The 17,677-nt window shown below is 51.4% G+C and overlaps 2 protein-coding genes across 8 annotated transcripts in view; both read right to left on the bottom strand.

The window, feature by feature from the left end:
• The window catches only part of AHRR (aryl hydrocarbon receptor repressor), an 80,128-nt gene extending 75,402 nt beyond the window's left edge, over positions 1-4,726 (bottom strand). For 3 of the 4 annotated variants that reach the window (XM_081825821.1, XM_081825820.1, XM_081825823.1), the window contains exon 1: positions 4,571-4,726. The gene's annotated coding sequence lies outside the window, so the exon portion shown is untranslated. The remainder of the gene's footprint in view (positions 1-4,570) is intronic. The other variant, XM_081825824.1, reaches the window with a different exon arrangement.
• A 9,747-nt stretch (positions 4,727-14,473) lies between these two features.
• The window catches only part of PDCD6 (programmed cell death 6), a 19,226-nt gene continuing 16,022 nt past the window's right edge, over positions 14,474-17,677 (bottom strand). For 3 of the 4 annotated variants that reach the window (XM_006742710.3, XM_006742709.3, XM_081825819.1), the window contains one exon: positions 14,474-15,043. In XM_006742710.3, coding sequence (XP_006742773.1) covers positions 14,945-15,043 — 99 coding nt within the window. In that variant the 3' untranslated portion in view covers positions 14,474-14,944. The remainder of the gene's footprint in view (positions 15,044-17,677) is intronic. The other variant, XR_014146812.1, reaches the window with a different exon arrangement.

Raw genomic sequence — 17,677 nt, 5'->3', positions numbered from 1 at the left:
CTTTGGGGATGGATCCCCATTTCTAATTGCACTCTTCTGACATGTTCCGCCAGCCCCGGAGTACCCTTCAGAGTCTTCTTTTCACCTTTATGGTCAATCCACTGTGGTAGTTAATTCTTCCTCATAAAAGTCTCTCAACTCAAACCAAAAATTAAGCTAAAAATAGAAAAAGAGGTTTTTTAAGTCCACATATTTCAGAGTTATGAACTAAAAAATGACACATCAGGGATTTGTTCCTACGTAATCTGGGGAGTAGAATGGAGTCTAAATGAAACTGGATCATTTCATATTGATAGCTGCCCATCTATGCTGGTTGATGAATAAGTTGGGCTCATTATAAAATTCTCTTCACTTTTGTTAAAGATTTGAAATCTTCCATAACAAGTTTTTTTTAAAAAAAGCATTAAAAAGAGGCAAATTGTGGCATGAGAATAGACACACTATGATGCCAAGGCCATTCGATGGGGAAAGAAGAATGTCATCAAACGGACAAACGGATGTCCACATGCAAGAGAATGAGATTGTTCCCTGCTTCACACCGTATGAAAAAATTAACCAAAATTAGTTAAAGACCTAAGTGTAAGAGGTAAAATTATAAAACCCTCAAGGAAAACACGGGGCTATATCTTCATGGCCTTAAATTTGGCAACAGATTCTTAGATATGTCACCAAAGGCACAAATAAGAAAATTAAAAAAAAAAATCAGACTTCATCAAATTTAAGAACCTGTGCTTCAGAGGACACCATCCAGTCACAGAATAGGAGAAAACATTTGCAAATTATGCATCTGATAAGTCTACTATTCAGGACATGTAAAGAATTCTTACAACTCAACAACAACAAAAAGACAAACAGCCCAATTAAAAACGGGCAAAGGACTTGAACAGACATTTCTCCAAAGAAAATATACAGTCAACAGACACATGGAAATGCTTCACGTCAGTAATCACTAGGGAAATGTAATCAAACCCACAATGAGAGAGCATTTCACACCCACCAGGATGGCCATCAACAAAACAAAGGAAAACGACAAGTGTTGGTGAGGATGTAAAGCTGGGACCTTTGGCGCTGGGACCTGGGACCTGGGACCTGGGACCTGGGACGTGTGGCAGATCCTCAAAGAGTTAGACACAGAGGCACCCCAGCAATTCCACTTCTGGGTCATGTATGCCCAGGAGAACTGAAAACATACATTCAAACAGAATCTGGCACACAAACATGCATAGCATCATTATTCACAACAGCCAAAAAGGGTAGACAACCCCAAAGCCCGTCAACTGGTGAACTGGTAAACAAAGTGTGGTCTGTGCCCACAGCGGAGTATTTCTCAGCCGTGAGAAGGAACGGGCTCTGATGCACACTGCCACAGGAAGGAGCCTCGAAGACATGCCACATGCAAGAAGGCAGACACCAGAGCTCCCCTGTTGGTTCCATACATATGAAATGACCGGAAGAGGCAAGTGCATAGACAGAAAGTAGATCAGTGGTTGCCAGGGCCAGGGAGGAAGGAATGTGGAATGGCTGTTTCATGGGCAGAGAGCTTCTGTCTGGGGTGAAGAAAATGTTTTGGAAGTAAGCAGAGGTGGTAGGTGCCCAACATTGGTGATATACTAAATAAATGTACCGAATGGTACATTTTTAAGTGGTTAATTTTAGCTTATGTGAATTTTATCTCAATGAAAAGCACAGAACACAGATGTATATATAAATAAAGGTGAGGATTCTGGAGTGGTGAGAAAGAGAGAATAGCAGGGGAGAAGTGGATGGAGCAGACTGAAAATGTCTGAGGGCATTCTGCACAGAGGGAGCAGACAGCGGGTGGTAGCTGCAGGGGCCTGGGGGGTAGAGGCGGGTTTCTGAGCTGACGGGGATGGTGTGAATAATGATGCTATGAGTGTTTGTGTGCCAAATTCTGTCTGAATGTATGTTTTCAGTTCTCCTGGGCACACACCCAGGAGTCAAGAACAGGAGAGTTCAGGAGCATGTGCAGGGATGCGACCTGGGGGCCGCAGGCTGGAGCAGGAATCGATGGATGGATGCTTCTGCCTTCTCAGCCTCGTCCTGGGATATGGCCACCACACCTGCACTTCTCTGGGAAGCCAGGTTGGACCCTCAGTGGCTGGAGGCCAGCGTGCAAAGCCATCCCAGGCCTGGCCCCAGCCTAGGCCAGGGAAGCTTCCCTGCACCCAGCAACCTACAGTCACCCATGAGGTCAAAGGTCTTCGAAGGAGATCCCGTCCCCAGCACTACCATTCCCCGAATGAGCCCTGAGCCTGGAGCAGGGATGGTGTGGGGTTGGGGGAGATGACAGAGAAGATGAGGAGGGGGCCAGGGACACTCCCATGCAGGGTGGTGCTGACCCCTCACTATCCTTCACCCAAAGCTCTGTTCCTCCAAGCAGGAGCGGGGACAGGACCTAGGCTCCAAGGCAGGCCTCGCACACTGTCTGCCTGCCCACAAAGCCATGTTCTCCCTTGGTGTCTCCATCTCAGTGCCCAGAACAACCCTAAAAACACAGGTTATGGTAAAAAAAAGCACCAAGGGCAGATAAATCCTCTCCAGGTACCCCCCCACAGAGGTGTGTGTGGAAGAGATCAAAGGAGCTGCCCATCAACCCCCAACACACCACCACAGACCTCGTTGAAAAACCACAGTTTGGGGGTCCATCTGTGCTGAGGTTTCTGCCCTGGGAATCCTATATATATATAGGATATATAGGTGGATATTATGGCATTCAGATTACTCCATTTTACTAAATACCTGTTCATTCTCCTCAAAAAGATGAAGCCTCCACTGGATTAGACCGAACTCCTTGAAGAAATGCCCCTCAGAGGCAGGACACAGGTCTCTGCCTCAGATGCAGGTGGCAGACACCTTGTTGGGAAGTGGGGGCAGGAGACCCTCGCCACTGGGCTCCTGTGGCCTGTGGCTGGCCTGGGCCAGGGTCTCTCCTGCAACCATGGACTGTGCTGGGGTGGGAGGCAGACAGGGGCCTGGGCACCAGAGGGGAACATGCAGGTGTGAGCTGGGCCCAACAGGGTGGTTTGTGGGCCTCCCATCCCTGCTAAGCACTAAGTTGACTGGGTTTCTCAGAGAAACCTGAGCTTTTATATAAGAATCTTTCTCTAAGGGCTCCTGGGTGGTTCAGTTGGTTAAGCATCTGACTCTTGATCTCAGCTCAGGTCTTGATCTCAGGGTCAAGATCTCAGGATCACGCAGCTCCACGCTGGGCTTAGAGCATCTTTTCACGGGCACGCGCTGCTGTGGGAGCACACCAGGACTCTGAGTCCAAACTCCAGCAGTTACCACCTCAAAGTCCTTATGCGTAAACGAGGTGAATGGCAGCCACGGGCTGCTGGAGGGCTGCAGGAGATGACGCAGCTTCCCACGTCAGGGCTGCACTGCATGCCAGCCACTCACCATGAGGGGGTACAGTCTGCACGTCACCACGGGGTCTCCTCCTAATGGCTGGTGCTAGGACCGCCACCGTGATGGGACCCCCTCCCAGGAGCCTGCAGAAGCCAGGCATTATCCCTAATGGCGGACCCTGGGTGGAGGTTGTCCAGGCTTAAGGGCCTGCCTCTACCAGAGACCCCCTGGAGAGCGTCCATGCTGAGTCAGCTGCTGACCAGGCCAGAAATCCAGGTCCACAACTTTCAAGGACCCAGAGCTTGGGGACAGATGTCCCAGGCACACACTCAAGCCCTGAGCCCCTCAAGGACCAGCTGTGGCTGGTCAAACAGAGGCCATGTGTAAGTCTAGGGGCTACCCACCCCCAACGCTATGATGATGCCTGGGGCAGCCAAAGCTGAGGGCCCGTTGGACACTTCCAAAGAGGGAAGATGCGCCCAGCACCAACCCCTGGAAAGAGACAGACGGAAGGACCCACGAAAGAGTTGACTCTGACGCTGACCAGTCGCCTGCCCCTGTGAGCTGCCCCTTCCCTAATGGGAGTCACAGTGGGAACACCAGGGTCGGCAAGTCACTGAGGGTCTGTGCCACTCACAGAGTAGCCACAATCTGGGATTTGGGGCCACTCAGATTAAGACTTCTGTGGGGAAAACAAACAAACAAACACAAAACTTTCTTGGTGCCGCTAACTGAAACCGAGTGAATTCCTGGAACACGGGCCCTTCCGCCCTTCCCAAGTGTGAGAACCAAGCCTGGGGCTCCCTGCCCGGAAGGAGGGCGCCAGGCTGTGCCGCCCAAGCTCTGGGGCCCCCGCTCCCGCAATCCTCCACCGGCTGCCCTGGGGAAGGCTCGGGGGGCCAGTGCAAAGCCCTCGCCGGCATCCGCCCAAGAGCTTCTGAAAGAAACGGGACCTAGAACAAAATTAGCCCAACTGCCCCAAGGCGGTGGGTCACAGGCAGAAGCTTGTGGAGAAGGGAGAAGCTGAGGGGCCATGAGCAGTGCGAGTGGACCGGCTTCCCTCAAAGACCCTGTTTTTATCTTTAGGTGAGAAACCACCCGCCGGACCCCAGGGCCTTGCGTCAGGATGGGTGGGAGGAGGGCTCCGCACGAGGGTCTCGATGGCGGAGCGGGGCCGGCGGAGCGCGCCCGGGGCACTTACCCGGGGCGGCGGGGCGCGGAGGCTCAGGCGCACCCGCGGGAGGAGCCCGCCCGGGCAGGGAGCTGTGGCGGCGCGGCTGCCGGCGCTCGCATCTCGGGGACCCGCGGCGGCCGTGGCCGCGGAACGACAGCCCCACCCCGGCACGCGAGCCCGCCCCGCCCCGGGGCCGACCGAACCCGCGAGGCGGCAGGGGGCGCGCGCGCGCATCCCCGCCCCGGCCCGCGCCGCACCGCCCTCCCGGGTCCGCGTGCGCCACGGTGGGGTCGCGCGGTGCGCCCGTCGCGTCCCCGAGGTCTCTCCAAGAGTCTGTCCGCTCGGGGGTGCCTTATGCCCCTCGAGGCCCCTGTGCTCCTCGCAGGAGCCCCAGGCCCTCTACTCCTCGCCCGCAGGCACGCGCCCCCGCGCACCTGCCCGCGCGGTGCAGGGAAGCCGGGCCCAGGCTCCCCTCGCCCCGGGGTCCCAGCGGTCCGATCCAGTAGGTGATGTGAGGATAGCGTCTCCCGCCCCGCCTGCTCCAATGGGGTTGTTGCGGGAATCAAAAGGAGCGAAAGGTTTTACAGACTCTTGAAATACTAATATAACACCTTGACCCTGAGCTTCCCAGGAACGGCCCAGTCCTGGACCTCTCAGCGTCCACCAGACCCGTGCGCGCGACCGAAGACGCCCTGCTCCGCCGACCCGCGTGCCTGAGGCGCGGTCTTCTCTCGTCCTCTCCTCCCTGGGCCTCTGGAGGCCGCTCCTTTCTCCTCTTCCACGCTGAGGGTCTTTGGGCCCCTGCCCTACTCCACCAGGCGTCCTGACTTGGAACCACCCCTACACCCGGTGAGCTTGGCCTCACAACCTGAGGTCTCTGCCCAACGTCTGAGGGGCCCCGAGCGACCCCGGCCTGCTCCAGCGCCGCAGCCCTCACCCGGGCCGCCATGGGGTCGCCCGACCCCCATCCCACGTCCAGGCCCTGGGTGGTTTCCAGGATCAGCCCCTCATCCAAGCCCCACCGTGCATCCCCACAGCTAGTCCTGTAGGGGCTCCCACGCCCGCCCCCACAATCACAGCCAAGGGTATTGCTCCAGGCCCCCACCAGGCTCTGAACAAAATCCTGTCTCCCCAGAAGCTCCCAATATCTTTCCCTTCCTGGACTCACCGATGTGCTCTGAAGGAGCAAGCATGTGTGCCTCAGGACCTTTGCACTCGCCGTCCCCTAAGGGAAATGCTCTTCTCCGGATACTCACAGGGGAGCAACCTGTTCTGGTGTCCTCAGTGAGGAGACCCACTCCAAACCAAGGCCACTGCTGTCCATCTCCTCTGCCTGCTCTGTCTTTCCTGGTGCACGTTGCACCTGAAATTAGGGCAGGGTAACCTGTAGACTCCCCAGGTCTGTTCCCCTCTATCCAGGAAGAACACCGTGCCTACCGCAGAGCAGGTGCTCAAAAATGTTGACTGAGTAAATGGTTTCATATTATTTTTTTAAATGGGGGGCCAAATTATATTATTATTTTAAAATTTGATTACAACCAATTTTGTTGGCATTAAAATTAGAGGTATTGTAAATTTGAATGGATAAACCAAAAACCAGGAATTAAGTTTGGTAAAATGGGAATGGGAGTTTTCCAGTAATTACAGATTAGAAAGCAGAAATCAACTTAGAGAAACACAAACAAACCCCATGTTTACAATGATTGTGCCACAGATTTAAACTTCAGTAGTGCATTAGTAAACTGTTCACATTTAGATCTTCACCTTGAGATTAGATAGCTGTTTAAAAAAATCCCAGTACCTTGTGCAAATAAATCGGTCTTCCATGTGCCTTAGCACACTTAAAATTTCTCCACTGTATGTATACAAAACACCTACCATTTGGTAGGGCAAAATACATACTTTCATAACAAAACTATAATGTACCTCTCAAGTATGAACAATATATACCTAATACATGGTATACGGTATTTTTTACTCGGAGCAACTTGCAGCTATATTGCAATGTATTGTATGTTTTAAGTAGCTAAAATCAGTAGTTGCATCTTGATCAACTTTTGTAATGTGCTTTATGCACAGAAAAGGTTTGGGTGAATAACTGAGGTTATAGGTGAACTTTAATTTCTTCGTACTTTAAAAAATTTTTTTAAAGATTTTATTTACTTATTTGAGAGAGCGAGCGAGCATGAGCAGGGGTGGGGGTGGGAGAGAGGGACAAAGCGGGAGGGACAAGCAGACTCCCCGCTGAGGAGGGAGCCCCATGAGGGGCTCGATCCCAGGACCCTGAGATCATGACCTGAGCCGAAGGCAGACACTTAACAGACTGAGCCACCCAGGCGCCCCTTCAATTAATGTTTAAAATTTCTGCAATTCCTGCACATATTTGCAAAAAGCATGTAGCATTTTTGTACTTTTTTTGGTAATTCTTTTGGTTGTTAAATAAAATAAGTAAGCACGTGTATGATTTCCAGGGAGGGGGACACATCTTGCAGAGGTAAGGTGGGGGGACCCTGGGACCCGGGAATGTGGGCGGGACACCTGTTGGGTCCCCCCACCCTAGGTCTGGAGCTCTTCAGTAGGAGCTTGCACTTCCCCTCATGGGAAGACAGAACCTCCGCACCCAGGGCCCCCCTCACTGGGGCAGAAGAAAACCAGGGTCCAGCTTCCCCTCCTTCCCTGAAACTGCCCTTGATGGCCCGAGTCACCCGCCTCCCAGGCAGCCCATGCTTGTGAAGACCATCCAGGCTCCGCCAGCGACCAGGAACTTTCATCGGCCTGGTACCCAGCTACAGCCCCATAGCTGATCCACGATGGGGGCAGAAAGGCGGGGGGTGGAGAAGAGAGCTAATTTACCACAGTTTATTTCCTGACATATTTACTGTAATTTATTTCCTTTCTTCTACAGTCTCTCCCCACCCCCCCACCCCCAACCCAGCCAGCCCCAGCTAAACCTGACTCATTTGCTTGGTTTTCTTTGAAACTACTGCTGTCCTCCACATCCTTCAGCAACTCTGAAAATGAGCCTTCCGCAGGGTTCCACAAGTGAGGTCGCACCCCACATGGCCAGACCTGCCACTGCCCCTTCATCCCGGCTTCCCTGGACCCATCCTCCTGCTAGTTCTGTGTCCCGAATCCCGGCCCTTCCTCTTGGTTTTCTTCCTCATTTCCTGGCACGTATCCTCCAGGTGCTTCCTAGTTAGAGGAATGCGGGAGGAAAATGTCCTGAAATCTTCGTATGCCTCTACAGCCGAGGTGGACACAACCTGCCCCCCACACGTCTGGGGTGTGCGCTGGTCTCCTGCTGCACGGCTAGCCCCTCCCTGAGTCTCAGGAGCACCTGTCTCCTCGGGCAGGGGGAGGGTCTCCTTCTCCCTGGGCGCTTCTCCTCAGCCTAGCCTTGTCCATCTGCAGTGTCCTCTCACACTAGCCCTACCTCCTTTAGTTCTGGAAAATGCCCCCCCCTTTTGAAATTTTCTTCCCTAGAGTTTTCTCTGTTCTTTAGCTTTTCCCCTCCCAGATATTCTATTTTTAATTTCCCAGAATTATTTCTCATTCTGTATTCTTAGAGAATTGGGTCTTTTTTAAACATATGCAGTATCCTTGGTCATCTCTGAGACACGGGCTATAAATCATCTGGGTTCTGAGATGTTTCCTCTGGTTCCTGATTTGCTATTTTACAAACGTCAGGTGAACTTGGCTGCACCTCATCCAAGACTGAGGCACTGCCCTGAACGGACCTGCTCTCAGGTGGTGGGTTTCTCTGACTTCCTGCCCGGTGGGGGAGGGGCCTGCCCTACAGGAAGCCTTCCCTTGTCCCCCTGCCCATGCCCTCCTGCACCACCCTGCTCTCTGCAGGAACTGGCAGCTTCTCCCTGGAACTTGGGGCCAGATATCTCCTGTGCCACAAGACCCTGAAGCTTTGTTTCCCTCTCTGGTTCTTTGTATTGTTTGAAGGCAATTTCAAGAGGAACATTGCTATCTGAAAACCCTCTGAATTGTGAGCAGCTAGTTTGATCCTTTCTTAACGTGAGGCCCAGTCTGGCTGGCCTGGAGTGTCATCTGGTGGGAAGGCCGGACAGGACCGATGTGCCCTCTGTGCTCCCCCACGTCCCTGCATGAACAGGGTGAGGTCCAGGGTGCCCTCCATCCAAATTGAAGCCTAACCACCACTTATCATGTGACCTTTTGCTCTCTATCGGTCTTCATTTTCTTACCCATAAAACAGAGAACTACAGACAAATGGAACAGAGAGCCCAGAAATTAACCCTCATATATATGGCTAATGATGTTTGACAAGGGTGCCAAGACCATTCAGTGGGGAAAGGACAGTCTTCCCAGCAAATGGTGGTGGGAAAAATGGATATGCACATGAAAGACAATAACGTTGAACCCTTACCTAACACCATACACAAAAATTCAAAATAGATCCAAGACCTGAAATGAGATAAAAAAAACGCTGAGAAGAAAACACAAGGGGAAAGCCTCATGACATTGACATTTCTCCAAAGACGACATATGAATGGCCAATAGCACACGAAAAGGTGCTCCACATCACTCGTCATCAGGGAAATGCAAGCCAAAACCACAACGAGATCCCACCTCACATCCATGAGGATGACTATTCCCCAACAGTAATGGCTACTGCAAGGATGTGGAGAAATTAGCATTGTTGGTAGGAGTGTAAACTGCTGCAGCTGCCGTAAACTGAGCAGAACTACCGTGTAAGCCACCACTCTGGTATGTAAGCAGACCTCTGACGGAGAACTTCAAGCACTGACTTGAAGAGACAGTCGTGCATCCACGTCCACAGCAGCATTATTCAACCCCAAAAGGGGGAAACAAACCAGTGTCCACGGGTGAGCAAAATGTGGTGTATCCACACAGTGGAGTCGTTACTCAGCCTAGAAAGGAAGGAAATCCCGACACTTGCTACAACACAGATGACCCTTGAGGACAATCATAGGAAGACGAATACTGTGCCCCCACTGATATGAGGTCCCTAGAGGAGCCAATCCACAGAGGTGAAGTAGGACGGTGGACACCAGGCGCCGGGCGTTAGTGTTTCATGGGGACAGAGTTTCCGTCTGGGAGGATGAGAAAGTCCTGGAGATGGCTGCACAGCACTATGAATGCGCTTAGTGCCACTGAACTGCACTCTTAGAACCGGTTAAAACGGTGCGTTTTATGCTATATGTATTTTAACACATACACACACAAGAGGGAAGAATCCCCACCTTTACCATTTATTCACCAGGTATATACGGTCCAGCTCCAGAGGCAGACATGGGCCAGATTCCTAGCCTCTAGTCTCGTGGGGTCAGACACTGATCAAATAATCACATACACACTCACACTTAATGGGCACCCATGCGTACATACTCTGCTCTTAAATGCTATGGAGAAGTGCCATGCACAGCAGGCTGCTCCTGGACCCACCTCTGTTGGGTGGTGTGCGGGTGAGGGGTGAGCAGGGCAGCCCCTCCTCCTGAGGGATTCGGGTGATGGAAGGAGGACCCATGGAGACGGGGCTCAGCCACACAGCAGGGACAGCGCATCTGACACTGCTCCGCATGCAGCCCCTCCCCTCCCCTCGTGAGGGTAACAGCCTCCATCTCTGCCCACCCAGCAGAGACCGCCCTCTCTCTGCCCCCAGACCCCCACCTGCTCTCCTCCTCAACCAGGCTCATCTGGACTAAGACAGGTGGCCCTCCTAGCTGACTAGGTTGACTTTAGTGGCGACCACAGCTATGAACACGGTCAGGCCTTCCTGACTATTCTGGGATTATCTTCTTCATGAAGAACCCAAGGGCTAAAGCTGGGTGAGAACTCCAGGTGTCTTGAGCAAGTTCTTCATCTTCCTGTAAGCCAAATTAAGAGCTGGGTCATCAACACACCATTCAAATAGCGAGAGGGAGTGCGTGAGAGCAGGTGACCAGGGGTCCAGGGATGGGGACAGGGAATGAGGACCACGGAATGAGGGATGAGGCATGGGGGAGTGGGGGTGAAGGATGAGGAACAGGGCACATGGGTACTGTGGGCTGCTGGGGCAGCTGGCCCAGCCTCCCTTACTGAGGTGCTCTGCCTGCCCCATCCCAAAAACCTGTGTCTAAGGGGACCTGGGGCACAGCTTGAGCAAAGTAATAAATGAAAAGCTACCCAAGTCAATCTTTGCTCGCAACTTTCCAGTTGTTGCTGCCCTCAGACTGTAAGCCCCACCTGCTCTGGTTTCTCTCTTGCTTCTGTTAATTCCATCCTGCTGTGTCCTTGGGGTCATGCTCTGGATGAGGCACCCAGGGCAGGTGTCCCTCCATGGTGTGACTGCCCCCGTGTGGCCGAATGAGAGCTCTTGCAGCTGCATTTGGCTCCCTGCGCAGGCATCCATGTGGGTGCAGCCTGTCCAAGGGAGTGCGTCCTTATGTTTTTGCACACTCTGCGTAGGCAGCCTGGGCAGGGCTGGGACTCAGGAAGTTTTGCTCCTGGCCCTTCAAGTAGCCTGGGCTCCCCAGTGGACCCCCCAACCTCTTAAGCCCACCTGCCTTTTGGGCCTTCAAGAAGCACAGCCATGTACCCACCCCTGCAAGACACCACAGCCCTGACTGGCCGCCCAAGACCCCACTGACCACCATCTCCCAAACTGCGCGTCCATTGACCAAACCCTTGGCTCTCACTGCGAGAGTTGGTGCCACACACCTGAGTGTACCTGTACCACACATCCGAGTGTACCTGTACCACACCTGAGTGTACCTGTACCACACACCTGAGTGTACCTGTACCACATACCAGAGTGTACCTGTACCACATACCTGTGTATACCTGTACCACACCTGAGTGTACCTGTACCACACACCTGAGTGTACCTGTACCACATACCTGAATGTACCTGTACCACATCTGAGTGTACCTGTAGCACACACCTGTGTATCTGTATCACACACCTGAGTGTATCTATACCACACACCTGAGTGTACCTGTACCACACACCCGAGTGTACCTGTGCCACACCTCAGTGTACCTGTACCACACACCTGAGTGTACCTGTACCACATACCTGTGTATACCTGTACCACACCTGAGTGTACCTGTACCACACACCTGAGTGTACCTGTACCACATACCTGAGTGTATCTATACCACACACCTGTGTATACCTGTACCACACCTGAGTGTACCTGTATCACACACCCGAGTGTACCTGTACCACATACCTGTGTATACCTGTACCACACCTGAGTGTACGTACCTGTACCACACACCTGAGTGTACCTGTACCACATATCTGAGTGTATCTATACCACACACCTGTGTATACCTGTACCACACCTGAGTGTACCTGTAGCACACACCTGTGTATCTGTATCACACACCTGAGTGTACCTGTACCACACCTGAGTGTACCTGTACCACACCTGAGTGTACCTGTAGCACACACCTGTGTATCTGTATCACACACCCGAGTGTACCTGTACCACACCTGAGTGTACCTGTACCACACACCTGAGTGTACCTGTACCACATACCTGTGTATACCTGTACCACACCTGAGTGTACCTGTACCACACACCTGTGTATCTGTATCACACACCTGTGTATACCTGTACCACACCTGAGTGTACCTGTACCACACACCCGAGTGTACCTGTACCACACACCCGAGTGTACCTGTACCACACCTGAGTGTACCACACACCTGAGTCTCTACCACACACTTGAGAATATCTGTATCATACCTGAGTGTCTGTACCACACACCTGAGAGCATCTATATCCCACACCTGAGTGTATCTACACCACATACTTAAGAATGTCTGTACCACACACTTGCGGCACCTGCGTGGTGCAGTTGGTTAAGCGTCTGACTCTTGGTTTTGGCTCCGGTTGTGATCTCAGGGTTATGGGATCAAGTCCTCCATCCAGCTCTGTGCTGAGCATGGAGTCTGCTTAAGACTCTCTCTCCCTCTGCCCCTCTCCACTGTGCTCTCTTTCTCTAATAATCTAATACATAAATACTACAAATACTAAAAATTCTAATAGATACATCTTAAAAAAATTATATATACACACACACACCATACCTGAGTACCTGTCTGTAGCACCCGAGTGCATCTGTGTCCCATACCTGAGTATCTGTACCATGCCTGTCTATACCACACACCCGAGTATCTGTGCCATACCGGAGTACCTGTACCACACACCCGAGCGTCTGTATCATACCTGTCCACACCACATCTACATGCATGTACCACAAACATAAGATTATCTGTACCGGTTTACACCACACCTGAGAGTATCTCGATCATCGTTTACCTGTACCATACACCTGAGAGTATCTGTGCCACACTCACGTGCATCTGTACTTAACCTACGCATGCCTGTACTCTGCATTTGAGTATTATTCGTACCACACCTGAGTGGATCACACCCACGTGCATCTATACCACACATCTGAGTGCATCTGTACTGTGCTCTTGTGTTTCTCTTCCCCGTGCCTGTGAGGTACTGAGAAGCCCACACTTTTATTAGAGGAACAGCCCTTCCTTCCTAACCAGAGAACATGAGACCCTTACCCATCTCCAATCAGACTGTATCTTTGTTAAAATTCTGCATACCTTTCCTTCCCCTTCCAGAATCAGCGGTGCAGGGCTCATCACCCATTTATACAGTTCCTTCTCTGTGGCTGACCCAGCAAGAGAACAGGTCTCTCAGTGTCCACTGTGTGGCCTCCGTGGAGCTCAAACACCAACTGTGTACTGGGGGTAGGTGCCTCACCAAGGGCTCGAGCTGCTCTGAGGCCAGCTCAAGAGGGGGTCCAGGTGCAGGGAGAGGGGAGGGGCTCCCACGTGCACGGGACAGAGCACAGCGAGGCTGATGGGCAGCCACACGGGCCACCCTCACTCCAAGCTTGAGGTCTCTGCCGGCCTGGGTCAAGGGAGAAATGAGAGCAGCATCTTCCAAAGGCACCTCTTGTACCCACAGTGTAGGGAAGGGGAGCGGGCAGGCAGCAGAGGGGGTGCGTGGCCTGGGGGTGAGGGCATGAGGTTTATTAGCTGGGAGACACGGAGTCCAAGAAGTCTATGAGAACCTAGAGAGAAGCCACCTGAGCACCTCAATGTGTGGGCCTTGGGTCTGAAAGTCTCTTGGAGTCAGAATTTGGGGTATGGGGTCAGATGGAGCTCACTGAAATGGAACTTGGGGTCATGTGCTGGTGTTGCATCATCAGCATGTTGATGCCTGGAGAGACACCCAACATGGAAAGTGGTAGAAATCCCCAAAGACACCTCCACATGGGCCATCCCCCACTGAGCTCACAGAGCCAGTCCATGAGCCCCACAGATTCTTTATCCCAACCCCACATATTGTGATCAGTGGTGTTCTGACCTTTCTAATCAGATGCCACAGATAAACCCAGAAACGGCCCCCTCCCAACCAGCACAGGCCCCCAACAGGACCCCCGTGGGACACCAATTTCAGATGTCCCAGACCCATTTATAAATCACTGGACACCCATCCGAATGTCCTCGCAACCGCTGCCCCAAATTCTGGTTGGGGGAAGCACGCTAAAGAGAGGAAAGAGGCAGAAAACAGCCTCAAGTGATCCCGCGAGGGACAGGGTGAAGGGACTGGCTGTGTGTCAACAGCAGGCGACACGGACGACCACTCCAGCTGCCTGCACCCCACTTTCATGTTCGAAAGCCACAATTAACAGATCATTGCAGGGCAGGACTCAATCATCGTAAATAACAGAAACCCACACGCTTCTAAACCAAATCTGGATTTATATGTTCAAGGGAGTTTTTATGAAATTTAAACTAATTCCTGCCACAAAAGACGGCGGTATCCTTGGATTTCCCATAAGCAGACTCAGGTGGACACCCCAGAAGGTGTCCTGGTCCCCTGCAAGCTCCCATGTGAGTATATCTGACGCGGACTGGGACAGGGGGCGCATTTGCTTTATTGCTTATGTTGCATATCCAAACAAATACAATAAACCCCGTTTTAAAAAATGTAAGGCACATAAAAGCCTCTGTGCAGGTTCCGTATTATTTTTAAATTCCTAATGGCTAATAAAAGTATTCCCACTATAGGCCTGGAGCTATCTAGAAATGCACATGATGAATTTTTTGCATGCAGGACACCTGAAACATTATCATATCTTACCTCATGGCACAACTGAACAGTCTCAAATCAAATGTCTGTATGTGAATAATGATTATAACTATTGTTACATTTGCAAAAACCTTATCAGCTTATCCACATATATACAGTCGGGTCCCCAAATGTTAATTATATAAAATCTAAAGGAAGAACAGTATCTAGCTGCATCTGTGTCCCGTTTCCTTAAAGGGAGATTTGGCATTTTTAGTCTTCCTTCCATAAGTCATGTTGCTATTTGCAAAGGCCAGTGCTATACGATGCTGAAGACCATGGACAGATACTGTTCATATGACACTTGAATCCAGCCGTCCTGATCCGTATCGTAACGCCTGAATATATCGGTCAACCTCTGGGAAAGAAACAACAGGCATTTAGATCTTGATATTTCGTAAACAGAAGGAACAAAATGTATTTGGTAAAAAGACATTTAGGAACCAAAGTCACCCATGTCTCCAGACACCCCCAACTCTGACGGAAACCAGGGCAAGAAGGCGTGGGTGGGTATCCCTGACCACCCTCAGGCCTGTCCATCATGGAGAATGCTGCGGTCTGGTGGGACAGCAGGGGGTGGGAGGATGAATACAGGAAGCTGGTCAAGAGGTCAGGGAGTGGGCTGTAGGCCCAACTCATCGATACACCACAGCCCTGGGTCCTGGCTGAGCCCTCTAGTCCCAGGCCCTGGTTTCCCAAGTGGTCCAGTGGTGAGCCTGGGTCCTCCCTTCCTTCTCTAAGACCAACGTCGTGGGGGCTCTTCCTCGAACGCTCACCTCTGCTCTGGCTACTTGCCACTCAGGCCACAGGGAAACCAGCCCTGACTCGGGCCCCTTCCTTACACCCAGCAGGTGAAGGCCCAGACACAGAACATGGAAGGGTAGGTCTCCCTATACCAGCCTCAGGGTCCCTCCTGCCCACCCCACCCATAGGGCTCCACCCTAGTCTGTTCACAAGCTTGATCCCCCCACAGCAGGTTAGGAGCAGAGGGGAGAGCCCTGCACCCAACAGCAGGGACAATTAGATGAGTGCCACCCCAGGTGACGGGTGCTGGACAACCGCAGTAGGCCTGAGGAATCACACGTGATAAAAGGAAGCAGGCAGAATGCAATTCCCCAGGACAGGAGAAGAAAACAGTGCCCAGGTTCATCATGAGAGCAGACTGGCGCCCGGCCCTCTGGCGGCAGGTTAGACGGGGCGCCTGACGCAGCTGACTGTCCACTCGGGCGTTAGCCGGGAGCGTCCCAGCACGCTGAGACGCTAACGTCAAACCAACTACAAAAACACCAGCAGCAGGTAACGCTGGCTTAAAGAACAATGGGCAATTCTTCTTTGTACTTTAATTGTATTTTCCCAAGATTTCTACAGATTTTCGTGTTCTTTTGTAAAAAATCATTTTTAAAAAGCCTTTCTCTTTTTGTAGAAAGGCAGATGAAGGAAAACATTTTTGAGGATATTTTACCAGTGGCCTGCAGCTTTTCGTTTACATTCCCCACCTCTGTCCAGTGTTTAGGGTCACTCGGGAAGGGTGGGTGGGACCAGGGACTGGCAATCAGGCCTCCAGCTCAGCATGGAGCCAGGGGGCAGCGACTGCTGCAAGACAGACTCCTCCTGGCTGGCCTGTCCTCAGCCCAGAGGTGTGCGGAGGCACTGGGCGAGCTTCTCGTGGGACTCAGATCACATTACCTCAGCTACTGAAAGCCTACACTCGATGACCTTTGCTTAAGAAGAAAGGATCAGATGTTTACTTACGGGACATAACCTCAAATGAAAACCCTAACCTTAGAGCAATTTAGATGCAGACAATAATGAGACTTATACACTACATCGTTTTCTAAAGTGTTCAGACGACACTGCCAATGGGGTGGGATGAGATGGGGTAAGGCTCTTCCCATTTCAGGAAGCCAAGACGCAAATGTTAACAGACCTGGCTCTCCATCGAGGCCTTGAACAACAGGGACTGGGCTTTTCCCAGACTCACTGTACTTAGCAGGCCACAGAAATTTCACTTTTACTGACCTAGCATTCTAATGGAAAAAAACCCGAGAAAGTTTCTCAAAATTCCAAATTATATTTAAAAACTTCAGACTGTTCACATCTCTCAGTGGACACTAAAGCTGACAAGAGGTAACCCTAACCTGGATTCAAACTACAAGGACTTCTCTTTATGGAAAAAACATCTGCCTTCCACAAATGCAATCTGTGTCAGTGTTAAGGGCTGGGGGGTATTAGGATCACGGAGGTATGACATCAAACTGTCCACCAGCTGGTAAACTGTTGAACCTGAGTGATGGGCACACGAGTTCATCATTCTTTTGTCTCTCTCTTTTTTTTAATTTGTCATAATAAAAACTCTGAAAGCTATCTAAGGGTTTATCAGTTCACTGCATGTCTAAGCTTAAATCTAGGTAACCTGGATCCCTACCTAGAGACAGGAGCAGGGGGGCCTGTGTGGGCACAGCAGGGCAGGCTCGATTACTCCTGCCCTCTGTCTCTGGAAAGGATGCTCAAGGTCTGCACTTGTTTCTCTCATAGGTAAAGGAGCAAGGCCATAGGAGGGAGATGTGAGGTGCCGGGGTCAGGGGGATTCACGAGCTCCACCAGAAGCTCCTTGGCTCTAACACCTGAATGAGGCACCAGGTCCTGTCTTGGAACTTCCCTCACACAAAAAGGCAGGGCACAGTAAAGATCACGATGGAAAATTTACCCATTTCCTCAGAATGAAAATACAACAAAAATACCAGAGTATACATGTAAATAACCCACTCGATTTAGAAAACATGACCTCATTCGAAGGGACTGCTCTATAATACAGCTGACCCTTGAACGCAGGGTTAGGGGCAATGAACCCTGGAGCAGTCAAAATGGCTAACAGACACATGAAAAAATGTTCATCATCATTAGCCATCAGGGAAATCCAAATCAAAACCACACTGAGATACCACCTTACACCAGTGAGAATGGCAAAAATGGACAGGGAAAGAAACAACAA

This window comes from Leptonychotes weddellii, chromosome 7 (assembly GCF_054177405.1).
Source record: "Leptonychotes weddellii isolate Sample4059 chromosome 7, ASM5417740v2, whole genome shotgun sequence".
In the NCBI taxonomy this organism is placed as follows: Eukaryota; Metazoa; Chordata; class Mammalia; order Carnivora; family Phocidae; genus Leptonychotes; species Leptonychotes weddellii.
This window is presented reverse-complemented; position numbering and strand designations above follow the sequence as displayed.